The sequence below is a fragment of the Ascaphus truei genome, chromosome 1, assembly GCF_040206685.1.
Source record: "Ascaphus truei isolate aAscTru1 chromosome 1, aAscTru1.hap1, whole genome shotgun sequence".
NCBI classification, from domain to species: Eukaryota; Metazoa; Chordata; class Amphibia; order Anura; family Ascaphidae; genus Ascaphus; species Ascaphus truei.
In genome coordinates, this window is record NC_134483.1 from 42,909,180 (window position 1) to 42,935,727 (window position 26,548).

Consider the following 26,548-nt stretch of genomic DNA (forward strand, 5'->3'; position numbering starts at 1 on the left):
TCTCTCTCTCTCTCTCTCTCCTCCCAGCCTCTCTCTCTCCTTCCCCCCTCTCTCTCCTTCCCCCTCTCTCTCCCCCTCCCAACCCCTCTCTCTACTCCCCCCCTCTCACACCTACCCCCCTCTTTCTCCCTTCCCCCCTCTCTCTCCCTCCTCTCTCCCTCCCCCTCTCTCTCTGCCCCCCCCCTCTCTCCCAACTCTCTCTCCCCCCTCTCTCTCTCCTCCCCCCCTCTCTCTCCCCCCTCCTCTCTCTACTTCCCCCCTCTCTCCCTCGGCTCTCTCCTTCCCTCCTCTCTCTCATCTTCCCCCCTCTCTCTCTCTCATTCCCCCCTCTCTCTCTCCTTCCCCTCTCTCTCTCATGCCCCCCTCTCCTCATGCCCCCCTCTCTCTCCCCCTCCCACCCCCTCTCTCCTTCCCCCTCTCTCTCTCCTCCCCCTCTCTCTCCCCTCCTCTCTCTCCCTTCTCCCCCTCTCTCTCTGTTCCCCCCCTCTCTCCCCTCTCCACCCCCTCACACTCTACCACCCCCCCTCACTCACCTTCCCCCCTCTCCACTCTCCACCCCCCCTCTCTCTCTTCCATCCCCCCCTCCTCCCTGGCCTCTCCTTCCCCTCTCACTCTCTCTCACATTCCCCCCTCTCTCTCCATCCCCCCTCTCTCTCCATCCCCCTCTCTCTCTCTTCCCCCCTCACTCTCCTCCCCCTCTCTCTCATCACTCACGACCCTCCTCTCTCTCCTTCTCCCCCCTCTCTCTCTCCCCCCTCTCTCTCTCTCCTCCCCCCTCTCTCTCCTTCCCCCCCTCTCTCTCATTTCCCCTCCTCTCTCTCATTCCCCTCACTCTCTCTCATCCCTCCCTCTCTCTCTCTCTCTCTCTTCCTCATCCTCTCTCTCTCCTTCCCCCTCTCTCTCCTTCCCCCCCTCTCACTCACTCCATCCCCCCTCTCTCTCCTACCCCCCTCTCTCTCCTTCCCCCTCTCTCTCCTATCCCCCCTCACTCTCCTACCCCCCTCTCTCTCCACCCCCCTCTCTCTCTCCTTCCCCCCTCTCTCCTCTCCTTCCCCCTTTCTCTCTCTCCTTTCCCCACCTCCCTCTCTCCTTCCCCCCACCTCCCTCTCTCCTTCCCCCCACCTCCCACTCTCCTTCCCCCTCTCTCTCTCTCTCCTTCCCCTCTCTCTCTCTCCTTCCACCCCTCTCTCTCCTTCCCCCCATCCCCCCCCCTCTCTCTCCTTCCCCTCCTCTCTTTCTCCTTCCCCCTCTCTCTCCTTCTCCCCCTCTCTATCCTTCCCCCCCTCTCTTTCCTTCCCCTCCTCTCTCTTTCCTTCCCCTCCTCTCTCTTTCCTTCCTCCCCTCTCTCTCCTTCCCCTCCTCTCTCCTTCCCCCCCTCTCTCTCCTTCCCCTCTCTCTCTCATTCCTCTCCCTCTCCCCCCCCTCTCTCTCTCATGCCCCTCTCTCTCTCCTCCCCCCCCTCTCTCCTTCCCCCCCTCTCTCTCCTCCCCCCCTCTCTCCTTCCCCCCCCTCTCTCTCCTTCCCCCCCTCTCTCTCCTTCCCCCCTCTCTCTCTCCTTCCCCCCTCTCTCTCTCCTTCCCCCCTCTCTCTCTCCTTCTCCCCCCTCTCTCTCTCCTTCTCCCCCTCTCTCTCTCCTTCTCCCCCCTCTCTCTCTCCTTCTCCCCCCTCTCTCTCTCCTTCTCCCCCCTCTCTCTCTCCTTCTCCCCCCTCTCTCTCTCCTTCTCCCCCCTCTCTCTCTTCTTCTCCCCCCTCTCTCTCTCCTTCCCCCTCTCTCTCTCTCTTTCCCCCCCCCTCTCTCTCCTTCCCCCTTCTCTCTCCTTCCCCCCTCTCTCTCTCTCCTCCCCCCCCTCTCTCCTTCCCCTCTCTCTCTCCTTCCCCCCCCCCTCTCTCTCCCCCCCCCTCTCTCTCTCCTTCCCCCCCCTCTCTCCTTCCCCTCTCTCTCTCCTTCCCCCCCCTCTTTCTCCTCCTCCCCTCTCTCTCTCCTTCCCCCCCCTCACTCTCTCCTTCCCCCCCTCTCTCTCCTTCCCCCCGCTCTCTCTCGCCTTCCACCCTCTCTCTTTCCTTCCCCTTCTCTTTCTTTCCTTCCCCTATCTTTTTCTCCCCCCTCTCCCTTTCCTTCCCCCGCTCTCCTCCCCTCTCTCCCTTTCCTTCCCCTCTCTCCCTTTCCTTCCCCTCTCTCCCTTTCCGTCCCCTCTCTCCCTTTCCGTCCCCTCTCTCCCTCTTTATTTCCTTCCATCTCTCATTCTCCTCCCCCTCTTTCTTTCCCTCTCTCACTCTCCCCCTCTTTCTTTCCTTCCCTCTCTCATTCTCCTCCCCCTCTCTCTTTCCTTCCCACTCTCCTTTCCCCCTCTCTCACCCCACTCTCCTTCCCCCATCTCTCACTCTCTTCTTCCCCCACTCTCCTTCCCCCCTCTCTCACCCCACTCTATTTCTCCCTCTCTCCTTCAGTCTCTCCTTCCCCTCTCTCTCACCCCACTCTCCTTCCCCCTCTCTGACTATATTCCATCTCCTCTCTTCCCACCTCTCTCTTGCCCCCTCTCCCCTTAACACACTCTTTCTCCTTCCCCCTTTCTATCTTTCTCTCTCTCTCCTTCCCCCCTCTCTCCTTCCCCCTCTCTCTCCTTCCCCCCTCTCTCCTTCCCCCTCTCTCTCTCCTCCCAGCCTCTCTCTCTCCTTCCCCCCTCTCTCTCCTTCCCCCTCTCTCTCCCCCTCCCACCCCTCTCTCTACTCCCCCCTCTCTCTCTCCTTCCCCCTCTCTCTCTTCTTTCCCCCCCCCTCTCTCTCCTTCCCCCTTCTCTCTCCTTCCCCCCCCTCTCTCTCTCTCCTTCCCCCCCTCTCTCTCCTCCCCCCCTCTCTCTCTCCTTCCCCCCCCTCTCTCCTTCCCCTCTCTCTCTCCTTCCCCCCCCCTCTCTCTCCTCCTCCCCTCTCTCTCTCCTTCCCCCCCCCCTCACTCTCTCCTTCCCCCCCTCTCTCTCCTTCCCCCCGCTCTCTCTCGCCTTCCACCCTCTCTCTCTTTCCTTCCCCTTCTCTTTCTTTCCTTCCCCCTATCTTTTTCTCCCCCCTCTCCCTTTCCTTCCCCTCTCTCCCTTTCCTTCCCCTCTCTCCCTTTCCTTCCCCTCTCTCCCTTTCCTTCCCCTCGCTCCCTTTCCTTCCCCTCTCTCCCTTTCCTTCCCCTCTCTCCCTTTCCTTCCCCTCTCTCCCTTTCCTTCCCCTCGCTCCCTTTCCTTCCCCTCTCTCCCTTTCCGTCCCCTCTCTCCCTTTCCGTCCCCTCTCTCCCTTTTCTTCCCCTCTCTCCCTCTCTCTTCCCCCTCTCCTCCCTCTTTATTTCCTTCCATCTCTCATTCTCCTCCCCCTCTTTCTTTCCTTCCCTCTCTCATTCTCCTCCCCCTCTCTCTTTCCTTCCCTCTCTCATTCTCCTCCCCCTCTCTCTTTCCTTCCCTTCTCTCATTTGACCTCCCTCCCCCCTCCCCATTCTCTCTCTCCCCCTCCCTTTTCCCCTCTCTCTCCCCCCCTCTCTCTTTCCCCTGTCTTTTTCCCTTCTCCCCCTTCTCTTTCCTTCCCCCCTCTCTCTCCCTCTTCCCCTCTCTCTCCCCTTCCCCCTGCTCTCACTCCCCCTCACCCTTCCCCCTTTCTCTCTCCCTTCCCCCTCTCTACCCCCTTTTCTCCTTCCTCCCCCCCTCCCCTATGTCTCTCCCTTATCTTGTTCTCTCACCCCTAAGGAACATACAATACACTGTGCGATGTCGGGATTAATGGGGGGGGGCGGGAGGGGGAGTTTAAGATGTGGGGATTACCAGGGAGAAATGGGGTGACACGGTGTGCTCATTTGCATGTAATTTCCCAGAATCCCTGGCTGCAGTGGATGCACTGTATGCTGGGTGATAATGGGGGAAAGCAGGGTTGCAGACCTGTTTAAGACATGTGAATGTGCTCACAAGTGATCTTTTTATTTGATATGTATATATGTATGTGGAGGTATCGGTACCGTGTTAGCTGAGCTTTAATAATAGACGATACCGTGCTGTGGCTAACGAAATGCTTTTATTTGTGCGAGCTTTCGTACCATCGCTGGAAGAGATCACTGTATCTCGAAAGCTCGCAGAAATAAAAGCATTTCGTTAGCCACAGAACGTTATCATCTATTCGTTTTTGATATATATATATATATATATATATATATATATATATATATATATATATATATATATATATATATATATATATATATATAATCGCCTCTCAAAACATGCATCAATCATTCATTTATATCAATGTTTTATTTTATATCTGCATGTGGCTGTCTATGGGCTGATTGTTTATAAGTGTAAGATTACTTCTGTTGCATTTTTTTTTTCTCAATATCCAGGTGATACAGTTATACATTTGGACTGTTCTTATTCCTTTTTGGTGGCAAACACTGATGACCAGCATGACTTTTACTATCTGATAGCCATCTTTACTTGTGTTTACTCAGTGAACCAGCAGAGCTCTTAACTTGGATATCTCCACAAGTGTCAGTACTTTAGGTAATGGGTAATGAAGAATTGGTATACTGTGATTTTGTGTAAGGCATGCTGTGATCCATCTACATACACTGGCCAGTAGATTGGGCGGGATTGTTCTATTTCCTAATAGCTTACATCAATTTCACTTAGTACATTGTCTAATTATTGTAGATCTATATCAGACTAGTCATCATTGTCCATGTGGTAGTGCCATTTACCAATGGATGGAAAAAAATGCTCATTATCATTATACCCAATAAAGAGACCGTGCATGCAGTTAGTTACATAGTTAAATAATAGTTACATACTAGATGAGGTTGAAAAAAGACATACATACATCCAGTTCAACCTATGCTAAATTTAGATGACAGATACTTTATTCTATATTTGTACTTACAGTATTTTGATCCAGAGGAACGCAAACAAAAACCCCAGTGATATTATCATCCAATGATATCTCATAAGGGGAAAAATAAATGCCTTCCTGACTCCAAATATTGGCAAGCAGATTACTCCCTGGATTAACATCCTTCCCATGTTTACCTATTTTGTATATCCCTGTATACCTTTTTTTTTCTAAAAAGATGTCCAACCTTTTTTTGAAGATATATATTGTATCTGTCATCACAGGGGCCTATGCACTAAGCGCCGATAAAAAAAATCGCCATGGTTTTTAAATCGCCATTTTTGACAGTGTTGCTATCACGGTATGCAGAAAGCCCTGAATACCAGTGATAGCAACATTTGCAAAAATGGCGAATAGCCGGCGACGTGAAGATTGCCCCTCTGAAAAGGGCTCATCTGATGAGTTCTTTCTTCTGCAGAGAGAGAGAAAGAGACGCCTCTCCTTGCTCAAATCTCGCCAGAAAATATATATTTTTTCATTTACATTTTATTACTAGTGTATTGTAGCAGGGGGACTCCGGAGCAGAACTGCGTTGATTTTAGGTCCGGTGACCCTGTGCTTCCTGAGATACAGGCCTTGTTATGGGGTGCCGGTATCTCCTATGCATTTGATTCCCATGGTCACGTGACGCGGAACATTTAAATGCATAGGAGATACCAGCACCCCATAACGGGGCCTGTATCTCGGGAAGCACGGTGTCCCGAGGCTGACCCCTCTATGAATATGTCGGCACTGGAGAGAGCAGCGTAGTCAGTGGACGAGCCATGGTCAAGATAGGAGATATCAGGGTAAACGTTATCAAAGCGGAGTTTCGGTAACAGGTAGTCAACAAGGTCCCGCTTCAGCGTAAAAGTTGCAGGGCGGGAGCAGGTTCTGCGCGAGCGGCGACCATGGCCCATGGTGCCGATCTCCGGAAGGGATAGGCAGGCCGGAGTAGGCACACCGCCGTGCAGCACTGGTAACCCAATGCTTCAGCGCAGGAGTCCAGAACGAGCCTGTGCAAGGAGAGAGAGCTACAGACCTCGGGATTAGTAGACCGGCCTCTGCTAAGGGAAGAGCAGCAGGCTACAGGAAACAGGAAGCTGAAGTTACGCTGGAGATCCACCGCTTCAGCACAGGAACCAGGATATGGCCTCTGCATAGGAGAGAGAGCAGCAGGCCCCAGGAACTAGAGACAGGCCTCTGCTATGGGAAGGGCAGCAAGCCTCAGGAAACAGGAAGCTGAAGTTACGCTGGGGATCCACCGCTTCAGCACAGGAACCAGGATACGGCCTCTGCATAGGAGAGAGAGCAGCAGGCCCCAGGAACTAGAGGCAGGCCTCTGCTATGGGAAGGACAGCAGGCCTCAGGAAACAGGAAGCTGAAGTTACGCTGGAGATCCACCGCTTCAGCACAGGAACCAGGACACTGAGAACATGGACATGAACAAGAAAACAGCAACAAGGTGGCCAAGACAGGTGGTAGTGGCAAACACAGTGAACATCCAAGAAGGATTATGCTCGGCAGAGAAGCATTGTGGGAAAGCTGTATTTAAAGGTCAGCGAACCAATAGCAGAAGGGGCGTGTGACAGCATTGCTCTAATGACTGAACCCAGGCTGGGGCTGCAGTAATAGCTTGCACAGCTGCAGAATATATCATGGGGAGTGTTCCAGGATTGCACAGGTCTGTAAGGCAAGGTAAGCAGTAAACCGAGGTGTGGATTCCTTAAAGTACCCCCACTCCCCCCCCCCCCCTTCACGTGAGACCTCCGGGCGAATACAACCACTCATAGAGTTGGGGGACCTGGAATTGTTCCTGAACTGTCTAGGATTGGGGGTAGAGTCATGGTCCAGAGACTCGTGGGCACTCCTTTGTGTACCCCCAACCCCCGGTGAGAACTGCGGCCAGACAGGACCGTCCATGGGTTTCGGGGACACTGAATTATTCCTAAAGTGCTTTAGGCGGGAAGGGGATTCGTAAACGAGCAGTTCCTTGACGACTACTGTTCTAGGAAATGAGAGTGGTGGTAGAGAAACCACTGGTAGGTGGCTTGCCAGGCGAAATGGCTTGGAAATCCAAGGCTGTGAAGAACCAGGGGGTTCTGGAACAGAAACGGCAGAAGGACCACCGCTGGGAGCCCAGTCCCTAGTAAAGGTATCAGGGTTCAGGACAAGCGGCACCGATAGTTGATCATGTATTCCAGGGCGACCCTCCGGACAGACAAAGTTTTTGCTGACATCTGTACGTAGGAATTTGAGAGGATCTTCTACAGAGGTTTTCCAGGTAGTGGACAACGAGGGTATAGGGTGGGTGGGGGTATTGCCAGGTATGGGTATGGACGATGACAAGGCAAGCAGTAAACCAGGCTTAGAGACCGAAATCTTGGGGAACGTACTGAGTATTTCCAACACAGCGGGAATAACAGGAGCAACAGAAGGTTCCGAGAGGAATAACCATGGTTCGCAGAGGCAGAGAAGCAATCAGCAATGGAGCTCCCAAATAATGTAGAAACCTCAGAGAGGGATAATATTGTCTGGGGAGTAAAGATCACAAAGTCAAAGGCAGTGTGTAAAGTTCTAGCGACAATAGGGAGCGGAACCCCATATTTAAAGTCATTCTGAGGTACTTCAGGAACCAACATATGGTCAGACAAGAGAAACTGCCCTCCCACACTGGGGACTTGAAGTACGGCAAGGGTTATTACAGATAAGGCAACAGAGTCCGAGAAAGGTATGCTGGTCCTTACAGAGATTAGAACGACCGCGTGGGGCGGACTATGTGCTGCAATGAACTCCACGGGCATCATACTTGTCATAAAAGTGGGAGTAGGAATAGGCACTGGGGCTTTAATATCTGGAACTTGAGAATCCGGAGCTGGAGCCTGGGGATCTATAACAGGAACATCTAGCACTGCAGGGACACTGGTAGGAGGAGAACTAGCGTCAGGAGCTGGTACCTGGGAATCAGTGACAGGTAGTGTGGGAGTTATGATGGGAGTTAGAGAGACAATAAGCGGTAAATTGGAACCGGGGAAACTCTTAATGGCAGAAACCTTAGAAGAAAAAAGAGTTTTATCTACTAGTGTGAAAATTCTGATAACAGGACTGCTAGTCAGTGATGTGGGTGTCTGGGTTGCACTAGTGAAAAAATCAGATACAGTGGTAAGTGACTTAGAAGCAATCAGGGAAGTTCTAGATTTGCTGGACATGTGTGAGAAGGTATCCTTAAACACAGGAGTTTTAATTTCAGCCCAGAGTAACCCAACGGATGCTGGAGCACATTTAGATGTAGTGCTAAGGGACTGAGGTTTATCAAGGGAAGGATAACAAAATAGCTCAGATTTAAACACCAGAGTTTGTAATGTAGGCAGGGTGGTCTCTGACTGTACTAAGGGGTTAACGACAGCTACGCTTATCTCTGGAGGGGTTGCTTGGACAGAGGCATCAGGGGGACCAAAAGCAAGGACGGCCTTTAAGGTAAGAAATTCTGAACCTGAAGGAAGAATTTTACCTCTCTGAGTAGCGGGGCCGACAAGGCAAATTTCAGAGAGGGGGGAAACTGTGTACAGGCTTCTAGCTAGCGCATAAGAAAAAGCATCACTTTGGAGTTGGAACAGTGTGTTAGCACAAATTCCTTGGAACTCAACAACTTGAGCGTCAGGAGGGGCATAAAGACCACTGTTCGCTTTTAACCCTAAAAAAGGGTTAGAGACCCCTTCTCTAACCCTAAAATATGGTTAGAGAAGAGGAGGACACAGACAGTACAAGGGGGGCAACCACACGTGTGCTGGTCTCTGAAGTGAGTACTTGGGAAGAAATGTCTGGGACACTAGAAAAAACTACAGATTCCATTACAAAGGGACTATGCGCTGAAGCAGGGATCTCAGCTCTTAGAGTGACAGACCGGGTTAGCGAAATACGTGGGAGTGGGGATTCTGCGAACAGGCTTAGGGAAAAACCTGGTTCCTGAATACATTTTACTGAAATCAGTATTTTAGGAGAAGTTTCAGGGAACACGACGGGAAACTTGAGCTGAAGCAGGGGGATTATAGCAAAGAATATCTAAGGACTCCGCAACCTTAGGGGAGACATTCAGTGCAACCTCTGCTGTCAAACTTGGGGTTTCATTCTCAGACGCTAGAAAGGACGTATTAGCCTGAGGGCGGCAAGGATTTACAGGGGAAAATGCAGATGGTACCTGAGAGTCAAAAAGAGGGAGATTTGCGTCTGAAATTGGGGACACAAGGAGTTCCTCCTCTGGAGCTAAGGACGTGGCCTTGGCTGGCAAACGGAATTACCAAAGGAGGCTCATAGGGCTGCCCTGCTGGGATTAATACAGGAATGACCTTGGGAACAAAATTTAGGGATTCTCAGTTAGAAATTGAGGTTAGTAGGGATTCATTCTCAGACACTAATGCCATAGCTTTGGCTTGGGAAATACACGTATACTCTATGGGAACCTCACAGGGCTGATTGGCAGGGGTTAACGTAGACATATCTTTGGGGTCTAAGTAACGAGAGGAGCAATCAGGGCTAGAGACCGTGGCAGTTTCTACTTTAGGGGGCAGTGATAGTGGGACAGTTTGGTCATTTCCTGGAGGGGAAGGTACCCCCACAGGTTTATCAACAGGACTGGCAGTATAGGGGAAGTGATTAGAAAGAGCATAGGCAACGAGGAGAGGGTCCTGTACTCTTATAGAATCGTCCACATCGGGACAGTTTATGGATCGAATCGTGCACCTGAACCAGTGCCCTGAGATCTGCAATGTCCCAGTTTAGGGTATGAAGATGGGAGGCCAGGATTTGTTTTGACTCACAAAGGCGCTGGGACGTGGTAAGGATTTCTTTACGGAGCTGTCTTTGAAAAGGGGTTAAACCTTCAAACATGAACTGACTTTCAGGCGGGGCAGTCTTTCATACAGGTACTGGTTTTCAAACTGGGACTGGTCCACAGGCCGGGACAGGATTTCAGATAGAAACATACCAACCCTCACCACAGGACGGTCCGGGTTTGTGGAGCCGAGCATACTGTCACGGTTGTGCTCGCCACAAACCAGGACCGGACCACGGGGCTGAGGTGGGGTTGTATAATCACCGACCTTAGACCGCGCAGACTGATCCGGAATGCATAATTCGTAGTCGTACATAACAGGGTCGGGACTGGAGAGAGCAGCGTTGTCAGTGGACGAGCCATGGTCAGGATAGGAGATATCAGGGTAAACGTTATCAAAGTGGAGTTTCGGTAACAGGTAGTCAACAAGGTCCCGCTTCAGCGTAGTAGCTGCAGGGTGGGAGCGGGTTCTGCGCGAGCGGCGACCATGGCCCATGGTGCCGATCTCCGGAAGGGATAGGCAGGCCGGAGTAGGCACACCGCCGGGCAGCACTGGTAACCCAATGCTTCAGCGCAGGAGTCCAGAACGAGCCTGTGCAAGGAGAGAGAGCTACAGACCTCGGGACTAGTAGACCAGCCTCTGCTAAGGGAAGAGCAGCAGGCCTCAGGAAACAGGAAGCTGAAGTTACGCTGGAGATCCACCGCTTCAGCACAGGAACCAGGATACGGCCTCTGCATAGGAGAGAGAGCAGCAAGCCCCAAGAACTAGAGACAAGCCTCTGCTATGGGAAGGGCAGCAGGCCTCAGGAAACAGGAAGCTGAAGTTACGCTGGAGATTCACCGCTTCAGCACAGGAACCAGGACACTGGGAACATGGACTAGGAACAAGGACATGAACAAGAAAACAGCAACAAGGTGGCCAAGACAGATGGTAGTGGCAAACACAGTGAACATCCAAGAAGGATTATGCTCAGCAGAGAAGCATTGTGGGAAAGCTGTATTTAAAGGTCAGCGAACCAATAGCAGAAGGGGCGTGTGACAGCTTTGCTCTAATGACTGAACCCAGGCTGGGGCTGCAGTAATAGCTTGCACAGCAGCAGAATATATCATTGGGGAGTGTTCCAGGATTGCACAGGTCTGTAAGGCAAGGTAAGCAGTAAACCGAGGTTTGGATTCCTTACAGAATAAAAATGACATTAAAGCAGCTTCATTACCTTGGCGGATAGCCGCTAAGGCAATGAAGCGGTTAAGGAACAATAGCTGCTTTATTGAGGACAGAGGGGGTGAGTGAAGCGGGTTCTTGGCCCTTCATTTACCCCCTCTGCCCCCAATAAACATTACAATGTCTTCTAACCACCAATACACAACCCACCCCCTGTGCCCCCCCATAAAACCAGATTTTATATTTTTATACACAAGATTGATACCAGAGGCCGGCGGGGATGTCAAGGTGGTGTCTGGGGGTGTCCGGGTGTATCTGAGGATCCTCGGATGGTTCCCATGGATGTCTGGGTGCCCTCGGGTGGTCCCCACGGGTGTCTGGGGGTCCTCAGGTGGTCCCTGTGGGTGTCCGGGGGTCCTTGGGTGGTGTCCAGGGGTCCCCGCTGGCCTGTGGTACCAACCCTGTATCAAAAAATAAAATTTGGCTTACATTGCAATAAATACACCTCCACCTCCTTCCCCCCCAGCACATACAGTACAGTAATGGGCAAAATAACTATTATCCAGATATGGATAATAGCTCATTTGTCCATTATTAAATCAAACATTAGCCAGGCAGCATAACTAAAGTAAATAAACCTTTTTTCTTACCCTTGCCATTATGAAGGGCGTACTCGTCAGCATACAGCAGGGCCATGTCCTCCGTTGCCAGAAATAATACATGAAATTAAACAATCTTATGGCCCCTAACCCCTTAATCACCTTAGCGGTTAATAACCGCTGTAGTAATTAAGGGGTTAATCCGCCCGCTACCCACCCGGGAACGCCTAACCACCCAGCCTGGACCCACTATACCCACCCTTTACCCATTGATTGGCATAGTGGTACATGATACCATATATTATGGGCTGGATAAACCACTATAGCAGTCAATGGTCATCGTAATAAAAATACATGAAGGCCCAAAATACACAACAATAAAACATACACAAGCACCTAAACACCACAATTCAATAAATTAAAGCACTAGCCAACAAATTCAATTAATAAAATCACTAACCAACAAAACAATTAAATAATTATAACTAGTAACCAACAAAGCAATTAATTAATAAAACAACTAGCCAACACATCAATTTAAACCAGGAGACAATAAAATAATTAATTTAAAACGCTAATCAATCGAAAAAATACCTATAAACAAGCCATCCAAATTACAAACTAACTAATTCAAACAATCAAGAAAAAAAAACACTCAATAGCCAATGCATTTTTGGCCAAATGCTTTTTTCTATCACTGTGTTAATCTGTACCCTAAACGGCCACAGATTAATACATTAGCAGTCAATGGGCAATGAAAAATATTAAAGAAAGAAATATAATAAAAAAACAGTAAAAATAAAAAAATACATACATTCAATATTTTACTTACCTTTAGAAGCGTTGGCCCTCTGAATCCAGGGGTATCAGGAACTCTCGTACCGCGATGTCATCCAACTCAATCCGATGCCATCCACCTTGAAGATCCGGAACAGGTAACAAAATTCTTCTTTCTTTGATCTTCTATCACCTTCTTCTTTCTTCATCTGTCATTATTTCTTGCTTTTCTGTAATCTTCTTTCTTCATCTGTTAATCCACAAAGCCCCATGTTAAATTCACAACACGATGTTGGCATGTCGGCTTCTTGAGGTAAAATGAGGCGTCAATGAGTTAAATATGGCCTGTGACGTCACATTTTTAGGTCAGATGGTACAGCTCCAATCTGTTTGGGCGCTGTATCATGCACCCGTCTCTTTTTCTTTTTGGAGAAGGATGTGACATCATCTCCATGGGAGGTACGTCACATCCTTCAAACCACATGGCCATATCACATGGTATTAGAGCAGGCCGGCACAACTCCAGTCCTTGAGGGCCGCAAACAGGCCAGATTTTCAGGATATCCCTACTTCAGCACAGCTGGCTCAATTAGTGGTTCAGTCATACTGAGCCACTAATTGAGCCAGCTGTGCTGAAGCAGGGATATCCTGAAAACCTGACCTGTTTGCGGCCCTCGAGGACTGGAGTTGTGCAGGCCTGTATTAGATAAAAGGGAAGAGCAGTAAAAACAGCGCTAATGCAGTGAATATAAATAAGTGACACACATACTGTAAGTACACTTTAAACTTAAAGTGGGGGCTGCCTAGTCAAAAAAGGTGTACACAAACCAATACAAACAGTAAAAAACAGATTCCAAGGGTATATGGAAGGGCGTCCCGAGGGGAATCTTCAGTGAAGTCTCATAAACAGAAAAACAAACATAAAAAACAAAAACAAAAAAGACAAAAGAAAAAGATCATAGTGCAACTAAACAAAACCAATATACACAAACAAATACTGAAAAGATTGGCAAAGAGATAATCACAAATTTAATGCAATTAAATAAAATATTAATAAAACAACAGACACATGAATGTAGAGCTAAAGACACTAATAAGTTGAATCATCCGGTAGGAGTAAAATTAAAATCCTACTTACAGCAGAGCTGAAGAATAAAAACCCATAGCAACTGTCTTTGAATCCAGACCAGAGCTTCTGCAGAGATGGAGCACAGCAGCACAGCTTCCAAGAGTCCACACTTCAAGGGCGACCACTGTAGCCACTCACGCAGACCTTCCAGGTGGGTGAGAGGTACCCCGAGGAGGAAGCAGGGCTACACGCTGTTAGGGGAGTCACCGACACCGGAAGCACAAGCCCGCAGGTCGCGCGGTGTGTGTCGGTGACGTCACACCACAGCGCGAGGACAGGGAAAACGCTCGAGAGTACCGTGAGGCTCTGGGAGCTGAAGAGCAGTCAGGAAACAGCAGTGCACAGACAGGGGAGGATGATGCACGTCCAAGCCAGAGCAAAAAGACAACCCTACACGTTTTCGTGATGTCAGTCACTTCGTCAGGGGCATGATGGGAATAGGAGGTGCTGGCATATATATACCCCACGAGGAGCGGATTTTCCGGCTGTCACGGACTGTCTCAGGGAACGTTGAGACAGTCCGTGACAGCCGGGAAATCTGCTCCTCCTTGTGGGGCATATATATGCCAGCACCTCCTATTCCCATCATGCCCCTGACGAAGTGACACACGTCACGAAACGCATAGGGTGGTCTTTTTGCTCTGGCTTGGACGTGCATCATCCTCCCCCGTCTGTGCACTGCTGTTTCCTGACTGCTCTTCAGCTCCCAGAGCCTCACGGTTCTCTCGAGCGTTTTCCCTGTCCTCGCGCTGTGGTGTTACGTCACCGACACACCGCGTGACCTGCGGGCTTGTGCTTCCGGTGTCGGTGACTCCCCTAACAGCGTGTAGCCCTGGTTCCTCCTCGGGGTACCTCTCACCCACCTGGAAGGTCTGCGTGAGTGGCTACAGTGATCGCCCTTGAAGTGTGGACTCTTGGAAGCTGTGCTGCTGTGCTCCATCTCTGCAGAAGCTCTGGTCTGGATTCAAAGACAGTTGCTATGGGTTTTTATTCTTCAGCTCTGCTGTAAGTAGGATTTTAATTTTACTCCTACCGGATGATTCAACTTATTAGTGTCTTTTAGCCCTACATTCATGTGGCTGTAGTTTTAGTAATATTTTATTTAATTGCATTAAATTTGTGTTTATCTCTTTGCCAATCTTTTCAGTATTTGTTTGTGTATATTGGTTTTGTTTAGTTGCACTATGATCTTTTGTCTTTTTCGTTTTTGTTTTTTATGTTTGCTTGTCTGTCTATGAGACTTCACTGAAGATTCCCCTCAGGACTCCATTCCATATACCCTTGGATTTTATTTGGTCAGTTTTATCTTTCCAATTTGGAGGCGCCGGCTTTTCTAAGGCCTGTATTAGAGCCAATGGGATTGTCTTCAATCCCATTGGTTGCTGTACCATGTAATAGGTTACCTTAGTTCCAAAGGATGTGACGTCAATTTAAAGGATGATGTCACATCCTTTTGAACTAATGTAGCCTATCACATGGTTCAGCAACCAATGGGATTGAAGACAATCCCATTGGCTCTAATATCATGTGGTTTGAAGGATGTGACGTACCGCCCTTGGAGATGACGTCATATCCTTCACTAAAAAAAAAAAGGCGGTCACATGATACAGCGTTCAATCAGAATGGAGCTGTCCATCTGACCTAAAAATGTGATGTCACAGGCCATATTTAAGGCCTTGACGCCTCATTTTACCTCAAGAAGCCGACGTGACAACATTGTGTTGTAGATTTAACATCGGGCTTTGTGTATTAACAGATGAAGAAAGAACATTACAGAAAAGCAAAAAATAATGACAGGTGAAGAAAGAAGAAGGTGATAGAAGATCAAAGAAAGAAGAATTTTGTTACCTGTTCCGGATCTTCAAGGTGGGTGGCGTTGGATGACGTTGCGGTATGTGAGCTTCCTGATACCCCTGGATTCGGAGGGCCAACGCTTCTAAAGGTAAGTGAAATATTGAATGTATGTAAAAAAAAAAAAAATTACCTTTTTTTATTGTATTTCTTTCTTTTAATGTTTTTCATTGCCCATTAACTGCTAATGTATTAATCTGTGGCCGTTTAGGGTACAGATTAATACAGTGATAGCCAATGCATTTTTGGCCAAATGCTTTTTTTCTATTGGGTGTTATTTTTTCTATTTTTCTTGATTGTTCGGATTAATTAGTTTGTAATTTGGATGGCTTGTTTTTAGGTATCTTTTCGATTGATTAGCGTTTTTAATTAATTTATTCTTTGGTTGGCTCCTGGTTTAAATTGATGTGTTGGCTAGTGGTTTTATTAATTAATTGCTTTATTGGTTACTAGTTAAAATGATTTAATAGTTTTGTTGGTTAGTGCTTTTATTAATTGAATTGTGGTGTTTAGGTGCTTGTGTATGTTTTATTAGTGTGTATTTTGGGACTTCATGTATTTTTAATAGGGTGACCATTGACTGCTATAGTGGCTTTTCATGCCCATATTATATGAGTATGATGTACCACTATGCCAATCAGTGGGTATAGTTGTTCCGGGGTGGGTGGTTAGGCCTCTCGGGTGGGTAGCGGAGGAGGGCGGGTTAACCCCTTAATTACTTTAGCGGTTTTTAACCGCTAAGGTGATTAAGGGGTTAGGGGCTATTATATTGTTTTATTTCATGTATTCTTTCTGGCAACGGAGGACATGGCCTGGCAGTAGGCTGATGAGGACGCCCTTCATAATGGCAGGGGTAAGTAGAAAGATTTATTTACTAAATTTATGCTGCCTGGCTAATGTTTGATGTAATAATGGGCAAATTAGCTATTATCCATATCTGGATAATAGTTATTTTGCCCATTACTGTACTGTATGTGTTGGGGGGGGGAGGTGTATTTATTGAAATGTATGCCAAATTATTTTTTTTGCAACAGGATTGGTCCTGCCCGAGGACACCTGTGGGAACCACCTAAGGGCCCTCAGACACCCGTGGGAACCACCCGAGGGCCCACAGACACCCGTGGGAACCACCCGAGGGCCCCCAGACACCCGCAGGGACCACACCGAGGATGCCCAGGCACCTGCGGGGACCACCCGGGAACCCCCACCGGCCTCTGGTATCAATCCTGTGTATAAAGAATTAAGTTATGATTTTATGTGGGGGCAAAGGGGGTGGATTGTGTATTGGTGGGTAGTACATGTTGTAATGTTTATTGGGGCAGAGGGGGAGAATGATGGGCCAAGTACCTGCTTCACTCACCCCCTTTGCCTCCAATAAAGCTGCTGTTGTTCCTTCATCCCTTCATTGCCTCAGCAGTTAGCCGCTAAGGTAATGAAGTTGACTGTAAATGCATTTTTATTGCATCGGACTGATGCCGGGGGTCTCCGGTGCTGATATTAATGGATATAAACTCAGGAGACTCCCGGCATCAATCCAATGCAGGAAAAATGCATTTTTTTTTTCTAAGTCCCGTCTCGCCACTTATCGGCTGCTTCTCACCACTCTCTTGCCAACTTTTCCTGGCGAAACGATTTAGAGAGGAAATCTCAATTGTAGAGCCACAATTAGCCTCGATAAGCTAATTGGTACTACTAGAATAGCACAAGTTTTAAAACCTGGTGATTAGTGGCATATCGGCGCGAGTTTGGCAAAAACAATTATTATTTTTTTTGACAAAAAATATTGCCGAAAAGCTCTCTTATCGACGACTTATCTGGGCTTACTGAATAGCAGTATGCTTTTTTTGGCGATAAGTGACTTATTGCTGCTTAGTGCATAGGCTCCACCGTCTCCATGGGTAATGAATTTCACATTTGAACTGCCCTTACTGTAAAGAACCCTTTCCTTGGTTGCTGGTGAAATCTCCTTTCCTCCAACCTTAAAGTATTACCATGTGTCGTTTGTGCTGCCCATGGTATGAATAGTTCTTTTGAAAGCTCCTTGCATTGTCCCCAAATATATTTGTATATAGTTATCATATCCCCTCTTAGACGCCTCTTTTCTAATGTAAATAAATCTAATTTAGCTAGCCTCTCCTTATAAATCAGATTATCCATCCCCTTTATTAATTTGGTGGCTCTTCTCTACACTTTTCTAGTTCCATAATGTCTTTTCACGGAGTGGTGCCAAAAACTGTACTCCATATTAAAGATGTGGTCTTCCGGACTACTTTATAGAGGGGTATAATTATATTAACTTCCCTTCCATTCATTCCCCGTTTAATGCAAGATAAGATTTTATTTGCCTTTGCAGCTACTGCATGACTTTGGGCCCTATTGCTAAGCCTGCTTTCTACAAGCACTCCTAAATCCTTCTCCATCAAGAATTCTCCTAATTTATCCCCATTTCATTTTTTATGTTGCATGTTTATTCTTGTTTCCCAAATGCATAACCTTACATTTATCTGTATTACACCTCATCGGTCTTTTACCTGCCCACGTTTCCAGTCTATCTAAGTCCTTCTGAAGAGAAATTACATCCTGCCCAGATTCTACACCTTACACAATTTAGTGTCATCAGCAAAGATGAAGACTTTGCTCTCTATGTTAACCTAAAGATCATTAATAAACAAGTTAAAAAGCAGGGGTCCCAGTACTGATCGCTGAGATACTCCACTCAAAACTTTAGCCCAATCTGAAAAAAGTTCAATTTACGACAACTCTGTTGTCTATCCTTCAACCAGTTTTGAATCCAGGTGCAAATATTTTTATCTAATTCAATTTGCTTTATTTTGTTCACTACCTCCTGTGTGGAACTGTATTAATAGCCTTTGCAAAATCTAAGTAGACCACAACAGCTGCATTACACTGGTCTAAATTCCTACTTGCCTCCTCAAAGAAACTAATAAGGTTAGTTTGGCATGACTTATCCCTCATAAATCCATGCTGACTATTTCTAATAATTTTGTTTTTCATTAGGTATTCCTGGATATTATCCCATATGAAACCTTCAAGTACCTTCCCCACTATTGATGTTAGTCTTACAGGTCTGTAATTCCCCGGTTGTGATCTAGCTCCCTTTTTATATATATATAGAGACCACGTCTGCTTTGCACCAATCGTATGGTACTGCGCCTGTGGAAATGGAGTCCTTGAATATTAAATGTAAGGGGTTGGCTATTACTGAAATGAACATGAAAATATTAAAAATTATTTTAGTTTTTAGGCCATGTATTATGCAGTGTACACATGTATTAACAAGTTTTATTTGTATGTATGCCCTGCGTATGTGTATGTTCAAGTAGTTAAACAAATTCCTCAAAATTCAGGTCTCCTCTAGGACAGAGGTACAAAGTAGAGCTATACTCACAAGTTCACAACACAATTCTTAATTTATTGTAACAGCCAAGAAAAGAGGAGAAATAACGTTTCGGGTCCCATATGGACCTTTCATGAGGTGGCTGATAAAAGGTCCGTATGGGACCTGAAACATTGTTTCTCATCTGTTCTTGGCTGTTACAATAAATGAAGAATTGTATTGTGAACTTGTGAGCTCACTTTGTATCTCTCTCCTAGAGGAGACCTGCACTCTGAGGAATTTGGTTGTCGTCTACTGTATGTTGTGTTGGCTGCACAAGCAGGATTCTCATCCCACTTTGGAACTGTTCAAGTAGTTCCAAATATAAAAGAAAAGCAATTGGCATGTCATGTTTAGGCATTGATTTATAGCCATATCTTACGGTGCAGCATAGTGCTACCTACAAAAGATATTGGTGATTATTTGGTACACAGTTAAAGCCATCTTAAGAATTGTTGGGGCCCTGGGCTAAATGTAAATTGGGGGCCACACCTACAAAGGCCTCATTTAAATACAAATACAGTATGTTTTTATAAAGCAACATTCAAAACTTTTATTGAAATTCTGCAAATATTACTACAAACACAAACATTTTTATTTATCTACATGTGTCTTTTTCAGTTTTTTTTATTTTCCAAGTCACAAATAACATCATCAAATTTCTATTTTATGAAGTACTGTATATCTGATTTGATTGTCATCAAGAAAAGAGAGTTCAGTCTCGGTTGAAGCTGCAACTGCGGAGGAGCTCATTCTTAATAAGTTTCAACTTCGAAAAAGATTCTTTGCCTTTGCAGTTTGTGGCCGTCTCATTGATAGGAAAATTCATAAAGCGATTTCAATGTTAGGAAATACTGTAGTGACTACAGTTTGTTATGCTGTATTTTTTTTTTTTTGAGCATTATTTTTTAAATACATTTCCAACAAATCACTTATACTACGTATTCCATAAAAAAATGTACAAAAATTCCTTGAATACATTTTTTTTATTAAATAAAACTTGCACTATATAAAATTAAAAGCAATATACTGTTATATAACACTAATATTTTTATTTATTTTTTTCAATGTTAAGTAACATTTGCTGCATTCAGTTAGAACTACAAATGTAAAATGACATTTTGGCCCATACTATTTGTAGAGACCCTGAATGGTCGGGGCCTTGGGTTACCAGCTTATAGCCAGTTAGCCCATGGCTTAAGATGGGACTGTAACAGTTGTGTTACATGTTCAGAGGTTCTTAAATAATCGCTATGTGTATTTAATGTGATAGATTTTTTTTTTGGATAGTTTTTATAATATTGAAAAAAACATTAACTTCAATTATTTTTCATGCAGACATGTTAGACCATAGTACATATTTTTGTTTAAGCCTGGCTTTAAGTGTTGTGTTTCCCTCTTTTATTATTTATGTATTTTGAAGATGATAAAACTGGAATCCCACATATCATATTATTTATACTGTATGTATGTGCATGTTTTGAACCAAAATGATGAAGGCTTGTAACAGGTCCATAATATAGTTCATAATATATATTATTTTAGTTTGATGTTGCATGTTAAACTGTTCTGTTTTGTCCTGACTGCCTACAACTTATTACAAACCTGCACTAATCATAAACACCTTCTTCCACTGTGGTCCTACTTGCATGCCCGCCTTGCCTACAGTATGTTGATCCAGTGCCCTCCTTGGCTTGCTTTCTCCACTTCAACTTATTCTTGACTTGGTCATCCCATTTTACTCCAGACCTGCTCTGGGTTGCTTGTCCTTATCTTGTCTTACCTGGGTTGCTCCTGTCCTACATTGCATGTCTGTGTTGCTCCTGAGCTGGTCATGAGGTTCCTGTCCTAGCACTCTCCATACCCCAAGGACTACAGTATGTCTCTGGGTACAGAAATGTGTGTTTGGGTGCGATGCTCCATTTTTTTTACTTTTTTTATTGCCAGCAAACTGGGGCTAAATTTGTGCATAGAAACTTCACCAGATTTATCAAATGAAAAAAATGAAACTGGTTTAATGAGTTCAGTTTCTTTGATACATCTGATTGTATTTAGGGCAACATTATAGCCTCAGTTTGCAGTCAGTCATTTAATGAATAGCTCTCATATACCCCTAAATAGTTACATTTGCCCACACACAAATATATAGTGTGTAATGTGTGGGTTAAAATATAATAATGACACCTAATAGGAAAATTAAGCACAATGTATGGTATATATTATTATATAATACATCCGGCAATGTTGGAAGATATTGTAACAGGCCCTTTCCCCCTAGCATCCATATTGAGTAAGAAGACAACCTCAACCCAAAACTTCAAGATCTCCAGTTCTAAAAGTATGACAGACACCAGTAAAGTCTTGAAGTATGCCCAGTTGCATGAAAAGTGTTGGAGAAATACATTTATCAGTAATGTTGTTTTACACTAAGCATTAATGTATTCTAAGAACTATATTGAAACATGTTGCATGTTAAGTTGTCACTATAGTTAGAAGACATACAATTTCCCATCTTTCTATATTCCCTCAAAATACATATTGCATAAACAAAGCAGTGTTTGCTTTTTTCCAATATTTGCAGACAATGCCAAACCAGAAAATTTTACAAATCAACGCCATTGTTTAGATCACATAGGAATGTATCATGATGTTGCCATTTAGTACAATTGCCCATGCCGATCCCCCCCCCCCCCTCCTGTGTGGAATAAGCAACAAGGTGCAGCCTATAGTGTCTCATCACAGGATCACTCTCAGCTCCCACTTTTCACTGATGAGAGCCTGTTTTGATCTTTTCCCAGCGGTATCTCCCCTCTAGCTGAGGAAACGTGTGTGTGTCTGTGTCACCGGTGCAGTACGCATGCACAAAGCGCTCTCTATGCATATGTATGGCACTGCTACTGAATAACAGCTGAGAGGGAACCCTGGGCTGGCCGGTTTTCCACGTCCCTTTCCTTCCCTCACCCTCCTGAAGATTAAGAGTTCATCAATGGAATCGGGCGGCCATATAGAGCTGCAACACTATCCCAATCACATGTGCCTCCGGCGTGTGTAAGAGGGGCTGGCAGCAGCAGCAGCTCTGCACAATGAGGGGGCATATGAGCACAGACGTATCACTAACGCAACCAGCTGCCATTCCCACTCTGCAGCTCAGCCCTCCATTTTATTTGTAAATCTCCTTTGCTCTGCCTCGCTTTATGTGGATGACCTTGTTGTTGTGGTTGTGGCTATTATTATTATTATTATTATTTGACACCAGCCTGGTTCTGTAAGTTACATTGCATTGATCCTCCCCAGGGATGAGAATTTGCAAGATGGTCCGGGTCGCTAGTGTGCTGGGGCTGGTCATGCTCAGCGTCGCTCTTCTTATTTTATCCCTCATCAGCTATGTTTCCCTCAAGAAAGAGAATATCTTCACCACCCCCAAATATGCCAGTGCTGGGGGGCCCAGAATGTATATGTTCCATGCAGGGTTCCGGTAAGTAATGATGTATATGTATCAGTGTGTAATGCCTTTTGTCTTTTGCATCCAACTTCATACTGTTTTTTTGGGTAGGGTTGTTTTATTGTATTATAATTATTGCTGCTGAGGCGATGCAATCGTTGCTGTTTGTCCTTGATGCTTTACTTGTGCAGATATGGGAAGGGTTGGGGAATGCTGAGATTGTACATCATGGTGGCTGGTGGTTAATATATATACCCACGGCCAGCTGCTTTGCGCAGGCGCACTTCACCCCGAGGCTGGCTGCCTGTCTCCCACTAGGTCCAAGGCTCTCATTGCCATCAAAAAGAGGTCATGGTTTTAATCTTATAGTAAGTGAGGTCCACAGGCAGGTTGTCAGTCATCTGTCCAGCCCACTGTCTGCAGCGTGTATGAAATATCATCCAGATAATTAGATTTCTGCCTGTCAGAAGGCAGGTTTAATGGTCTCTATTGTACTAAGCAATCTATTAATTGTCCATGCCTGTAAGAAAGGTACAAGAGAGAAATTAGAACAAAATAAAAGGTAATATAAAAAGCAATTTAATACATATATATATATATATATATATATACATATATATATATATACATATACACACACACACACACTACCACACACACACACAAACACACACACACACACCAAGGGCGTGGTAAGCAATGTTGGATGAAATATGCAAAATAAGTCATGCCATACAGTAAAATGCCACTTTATTTTGGGTCATGTGTCACTTGAAAAAAAAAACGAATTGTGTATACATAGAAAATAATCGTGTTTGTGGAGGAGTGGACTCTTCTGGTCTGTAAATGCGGGATTAAAATAGGCTATTTTCATTAGTCAAGACTGTAAAGAACCTGTTACATTGAATGTGCAATTGGATAGAGTGAAAGTGAGACGCGGAGTTGCTGTCCGTGGTGCTGATTGTACAAAGGCCGCCACCTTGCTGAATGAGCTGCACTGATTTGGCACTGAGTTTTCCGAGGGACTAATTTAAAGGGCATCATTGTCTATGGCCCATTCAATTCCTAATATTCTTAGCCCAGCAAATGTAACCACGTTCATGTTTGCTATTTTATGCTTGTATTCTTTCAAAAACTTCTAGTGTGGACAGGTAACACTGATCTGTTATTAATTTACACACTATTTGTGTAAGAAACACATTTGCATTTCTTTTGCTTCAGCAGTGTTACTATGCAAAAATATGAAATACATTTTTTTTTTTAAACAATGCAAAGAAACATTGCACTGGTATCTGACTAGTCCATATTGGAAGTTTTGCAATATATAGTATGGATCAATTGGGTAACAGTATATAGGTGATGCAATTTGCACACTTAATTTTCAATGGATAACAACCCATTGGTTTGTTTAATTATTGTAGTTACACAACATGTATCCAAGACAGCTATTTAAGAAAAAATACGTTGGAAGCAATGTATTTTCACGTTTTGGCTTTCATTTAGTACCTGAAGTGTCTTATGGGTTGAATGCTGCTATTTATAATCAGTGTGTCCTCATTTCAAGTCACATGCATACAAGAAATCTGGTTGGAAGGAATTACAATAAACAACACAAATCTGTCTCAGTGACAACAATTATTATGTCATAACATCTATTAATTCATCAACTCATTGGTGCCCACTGCCCTAGTAGGATCATTTGTTAAACTGAAGGGCTCTTGTGAAATTTGCATTTGATTTCAACACAAAACGTAATCGGGTAAATTTCTGATACAGTAATGGTAAGCCTTCTCTTTTCTCATTCCCCTTATGACGTTCTTATTCTTATAATACATAATTAACTGCAGTTCTATTACTTTAATTGACCGTGAGTCTCCTTCACATAGCACTCTTTTTGGCACAATATATATGTGGTGGAATTGGGTTCTGAGTTTACATGGGGCTGTGTGCTTGTTTGTTAATTTCAGTTGTTAAAGCAACTTGGAGGTTAGTGACCCCTCCTCCCTCTTTTCAAACTCACCCATTCCACCTTTTTAATTGCAGTTCTTGCTATGCACCTGTAAATGACCAGTCTATTAAAGCTCTCCCTCCATTAGAGAGGCTATGAGAGCTTTTTGCTGGTGCAGCAGTGTTGGGACCTACAGATTGGGCCATAATGTGATGTGGTTGTAGGCTTAAAATACTTTGGTTTAATACCTTCTATAGAAATCAAAGGATTATCAGTATAAAACTGATTAAAAATTGCATTGAGTTGAAAAAAAGGGTAGTAAGTATTATCTAATACTACAGAACTGATGTTTTTTTTTTTTTTAAACATGTAGAATATTGCTTGGATTGCTCCTTTAAATATATTGCAGAACAGAATCTGGAAAATTATGAAAAGATGTATAATATCAATCCATAAAACATCACATCAAGATAAGAACATATAGGATTAGGATGTGTATCCCGTATCTCGGGTTTAACGACAAGGAGAGGGAGTGGCTCAGTGAGTAAAGACACTGACTGGCACTGAGAATTTGAAGCAGGGGAGCTTGGTTCAATTCCCGGTGTCGGCTCCTTGTGACCTTGGGCAAGTCACTTTATCGCCTTGTGCCTCAGGCACCAAAACCATAGATTGTAAGCTCTACGGGGCAGGGACCTGTGCCTGCAAAATGTCTCTGTAAAGCGCTGCGTATAATTAGCAGCGCTATACAAGAACATGCTATTATTATTATTATTATTATTATTATTAACATTTTGAACCATACAAAAACCAGTAACAGATGAACATCTGAATGGGGAACATCTCCATATGACCTGTTTGCAACAAAAGCCATCAGGATGGAAAACCAATGATAGCTGTCATGGCAACTAATTAACAAACGTCAATTGACACATTTAAAAGTCATTAAGCACATTTGAAGGTAATACTAGAAAGTTCAGAAATGATCTGTGCCAGGTCAGAAACTTGAGGATAACACTAAATGCTATATTTACCTACTTTTTTTTTTTAGATAGATACTGTATGTATGTTGGGTGACATACATTGAAGAAATACATAATATTTATAAAGTCAAATAGCAAACTTAATGTAGAAGCACAACATAAAATGTGTGAATAGTGGATGAAACTATATGTAAGCAGAGAAATACAGACAACATTCATTTTGGGTCAGCAATAACATCACTAAGTCAATATGTTGCCTGATAAAATCTTTCACTGTTCTTTTATTTTTGCTTAATGCACAGAAAAATATGCTTTTAATATATTCAGGCCACACTTCTAGCTTTCCATGTGATAAACATATTTTTCATATTAAAATAGTCTGGTCTTTTTTTATCAAGGAGTACAAGTAAATATATTGTCATATAGTGCAAACGTCTTTTAGCATCAGTGTACTAAACCACTGTACACCTGCTTACTTCATTGATTTAGCATTCTAGTGCACATAAAAAGCATCCCACACTTTCCACTCTTTTATGTAAGGGATGTTTATCATTTTGCATCGATATAAAACAAACAAACTTGATTATCGAGTTTCTTAAATTTGATAGAAATGGGAACAATCGCACCAACATGACTCCTTAATGTTTAATGTAGAAGAGGAATTGCTTCGCTTTTGAGCAAAGGGACTAAAGCAGAGTTTTTCAATTATTCTTTCGAAGGGCCCGGATTAGAATACATTTTAGAGCAGGAAAGCCACAAAAGTATTGTAATATAATATATTTTGTTATGTCTTTAAGCTGAATATACTTGCATACAGCATGTATTTATAACACCTGTACTAATGTGTATATATATATATATATATATATATATATATATATATATATACACACACACAGTCCAAAGACTGGACACTCACTTTGTAGTTTGTGGAGCTCATGCTGGGTGCATACTATCCACCAAAATGTCATCTGGAACACAATAAATAGTAGAAAACAGGACAGGCACTCTAATATAAAAAAGATGCTCTTTATTGTCTCAACATTTAGGCTTACACGGGAGCCTTTCTCAAGAGCTCTTGAGAAAGGCTCTACTGTGTGACGAAACATTGAGACAATAAACAACACTCTTTCGTAGATGGGGTGCCTGTTTTCTAATATATGTGTGTGTGTGTGTGTGTGTGTGTGTGTGTGTGTGTGTGTGTGTGTGTGTGTGTGTGTGTGTGTGTGTGTGTGTGTGTGTGTGTGTGTGTGTGTGTGTGTGTGTGTGTGTGTGTGTGTGACCTTACTAAATATTAGTATGAAAATTTAAAGGTAGCTGCTGAGCAACATAAGTGAAATTACAGGGGTAAAGAATCTAAGGGCCTGTGCAAGGCCTGTGCTAAAGTATTTTGAGAAAAAAATTCATATGCATTTTCTGTGGGTCATATTTAACATGGCTGTTGCTATAAATCAATTGCCATCGATCAATATCCCTCTCTCTCTCTCTCTCTCTCTTTATATATATATATATATATATATATATATTTATATTTATATATAT

At 44.5% G+C, this 26,548-nt stretch overlaps 1 protein-coding gene across 5 annotated transcripts in view; it reads left to right on the plus strand.

The window, feature by feature from the left end:
* The first annotated feature begins 4,369 nt into the window (after positions 1–4,369).
* ST8SIA3 (ST8 alpha-N-acetyl-neuraminide alpha-2,8-sialyltransferase 3) overlaps positions 4,370–26,548 on the plus strand; it is a 32,468-nt gene continuing 10,289 nt past the window's right edge. The window contains exons 1-4 of one of the 5 annotated variants that reach the window (XM_075586922.1): positions 4,370–4,526; positions 18,258–18,443; positions 20,915–20,974; positions 21,931–22,111. In XM_075586922.1, the coding sequence (XP_075443037.1) occupies positions 18,422–18,443; positions 20,915–20,974; positions 21,931–22,111 (263 nt within the window). In that variant the 5' untranslated portion in view covers positions 4,370–4,526; positions 18,258–18,421. The remainder of the gene's footprint in view (positions 4,527–18,257; positions 18,444–20,914; positions 20,975–21,930; positions 22,112–26,548) is intronic. The other 4 variants (XM_075586932.1, XM_075586951.1, XM_075586942.1 and 1 more) reach the window with 4 other exon arrangements.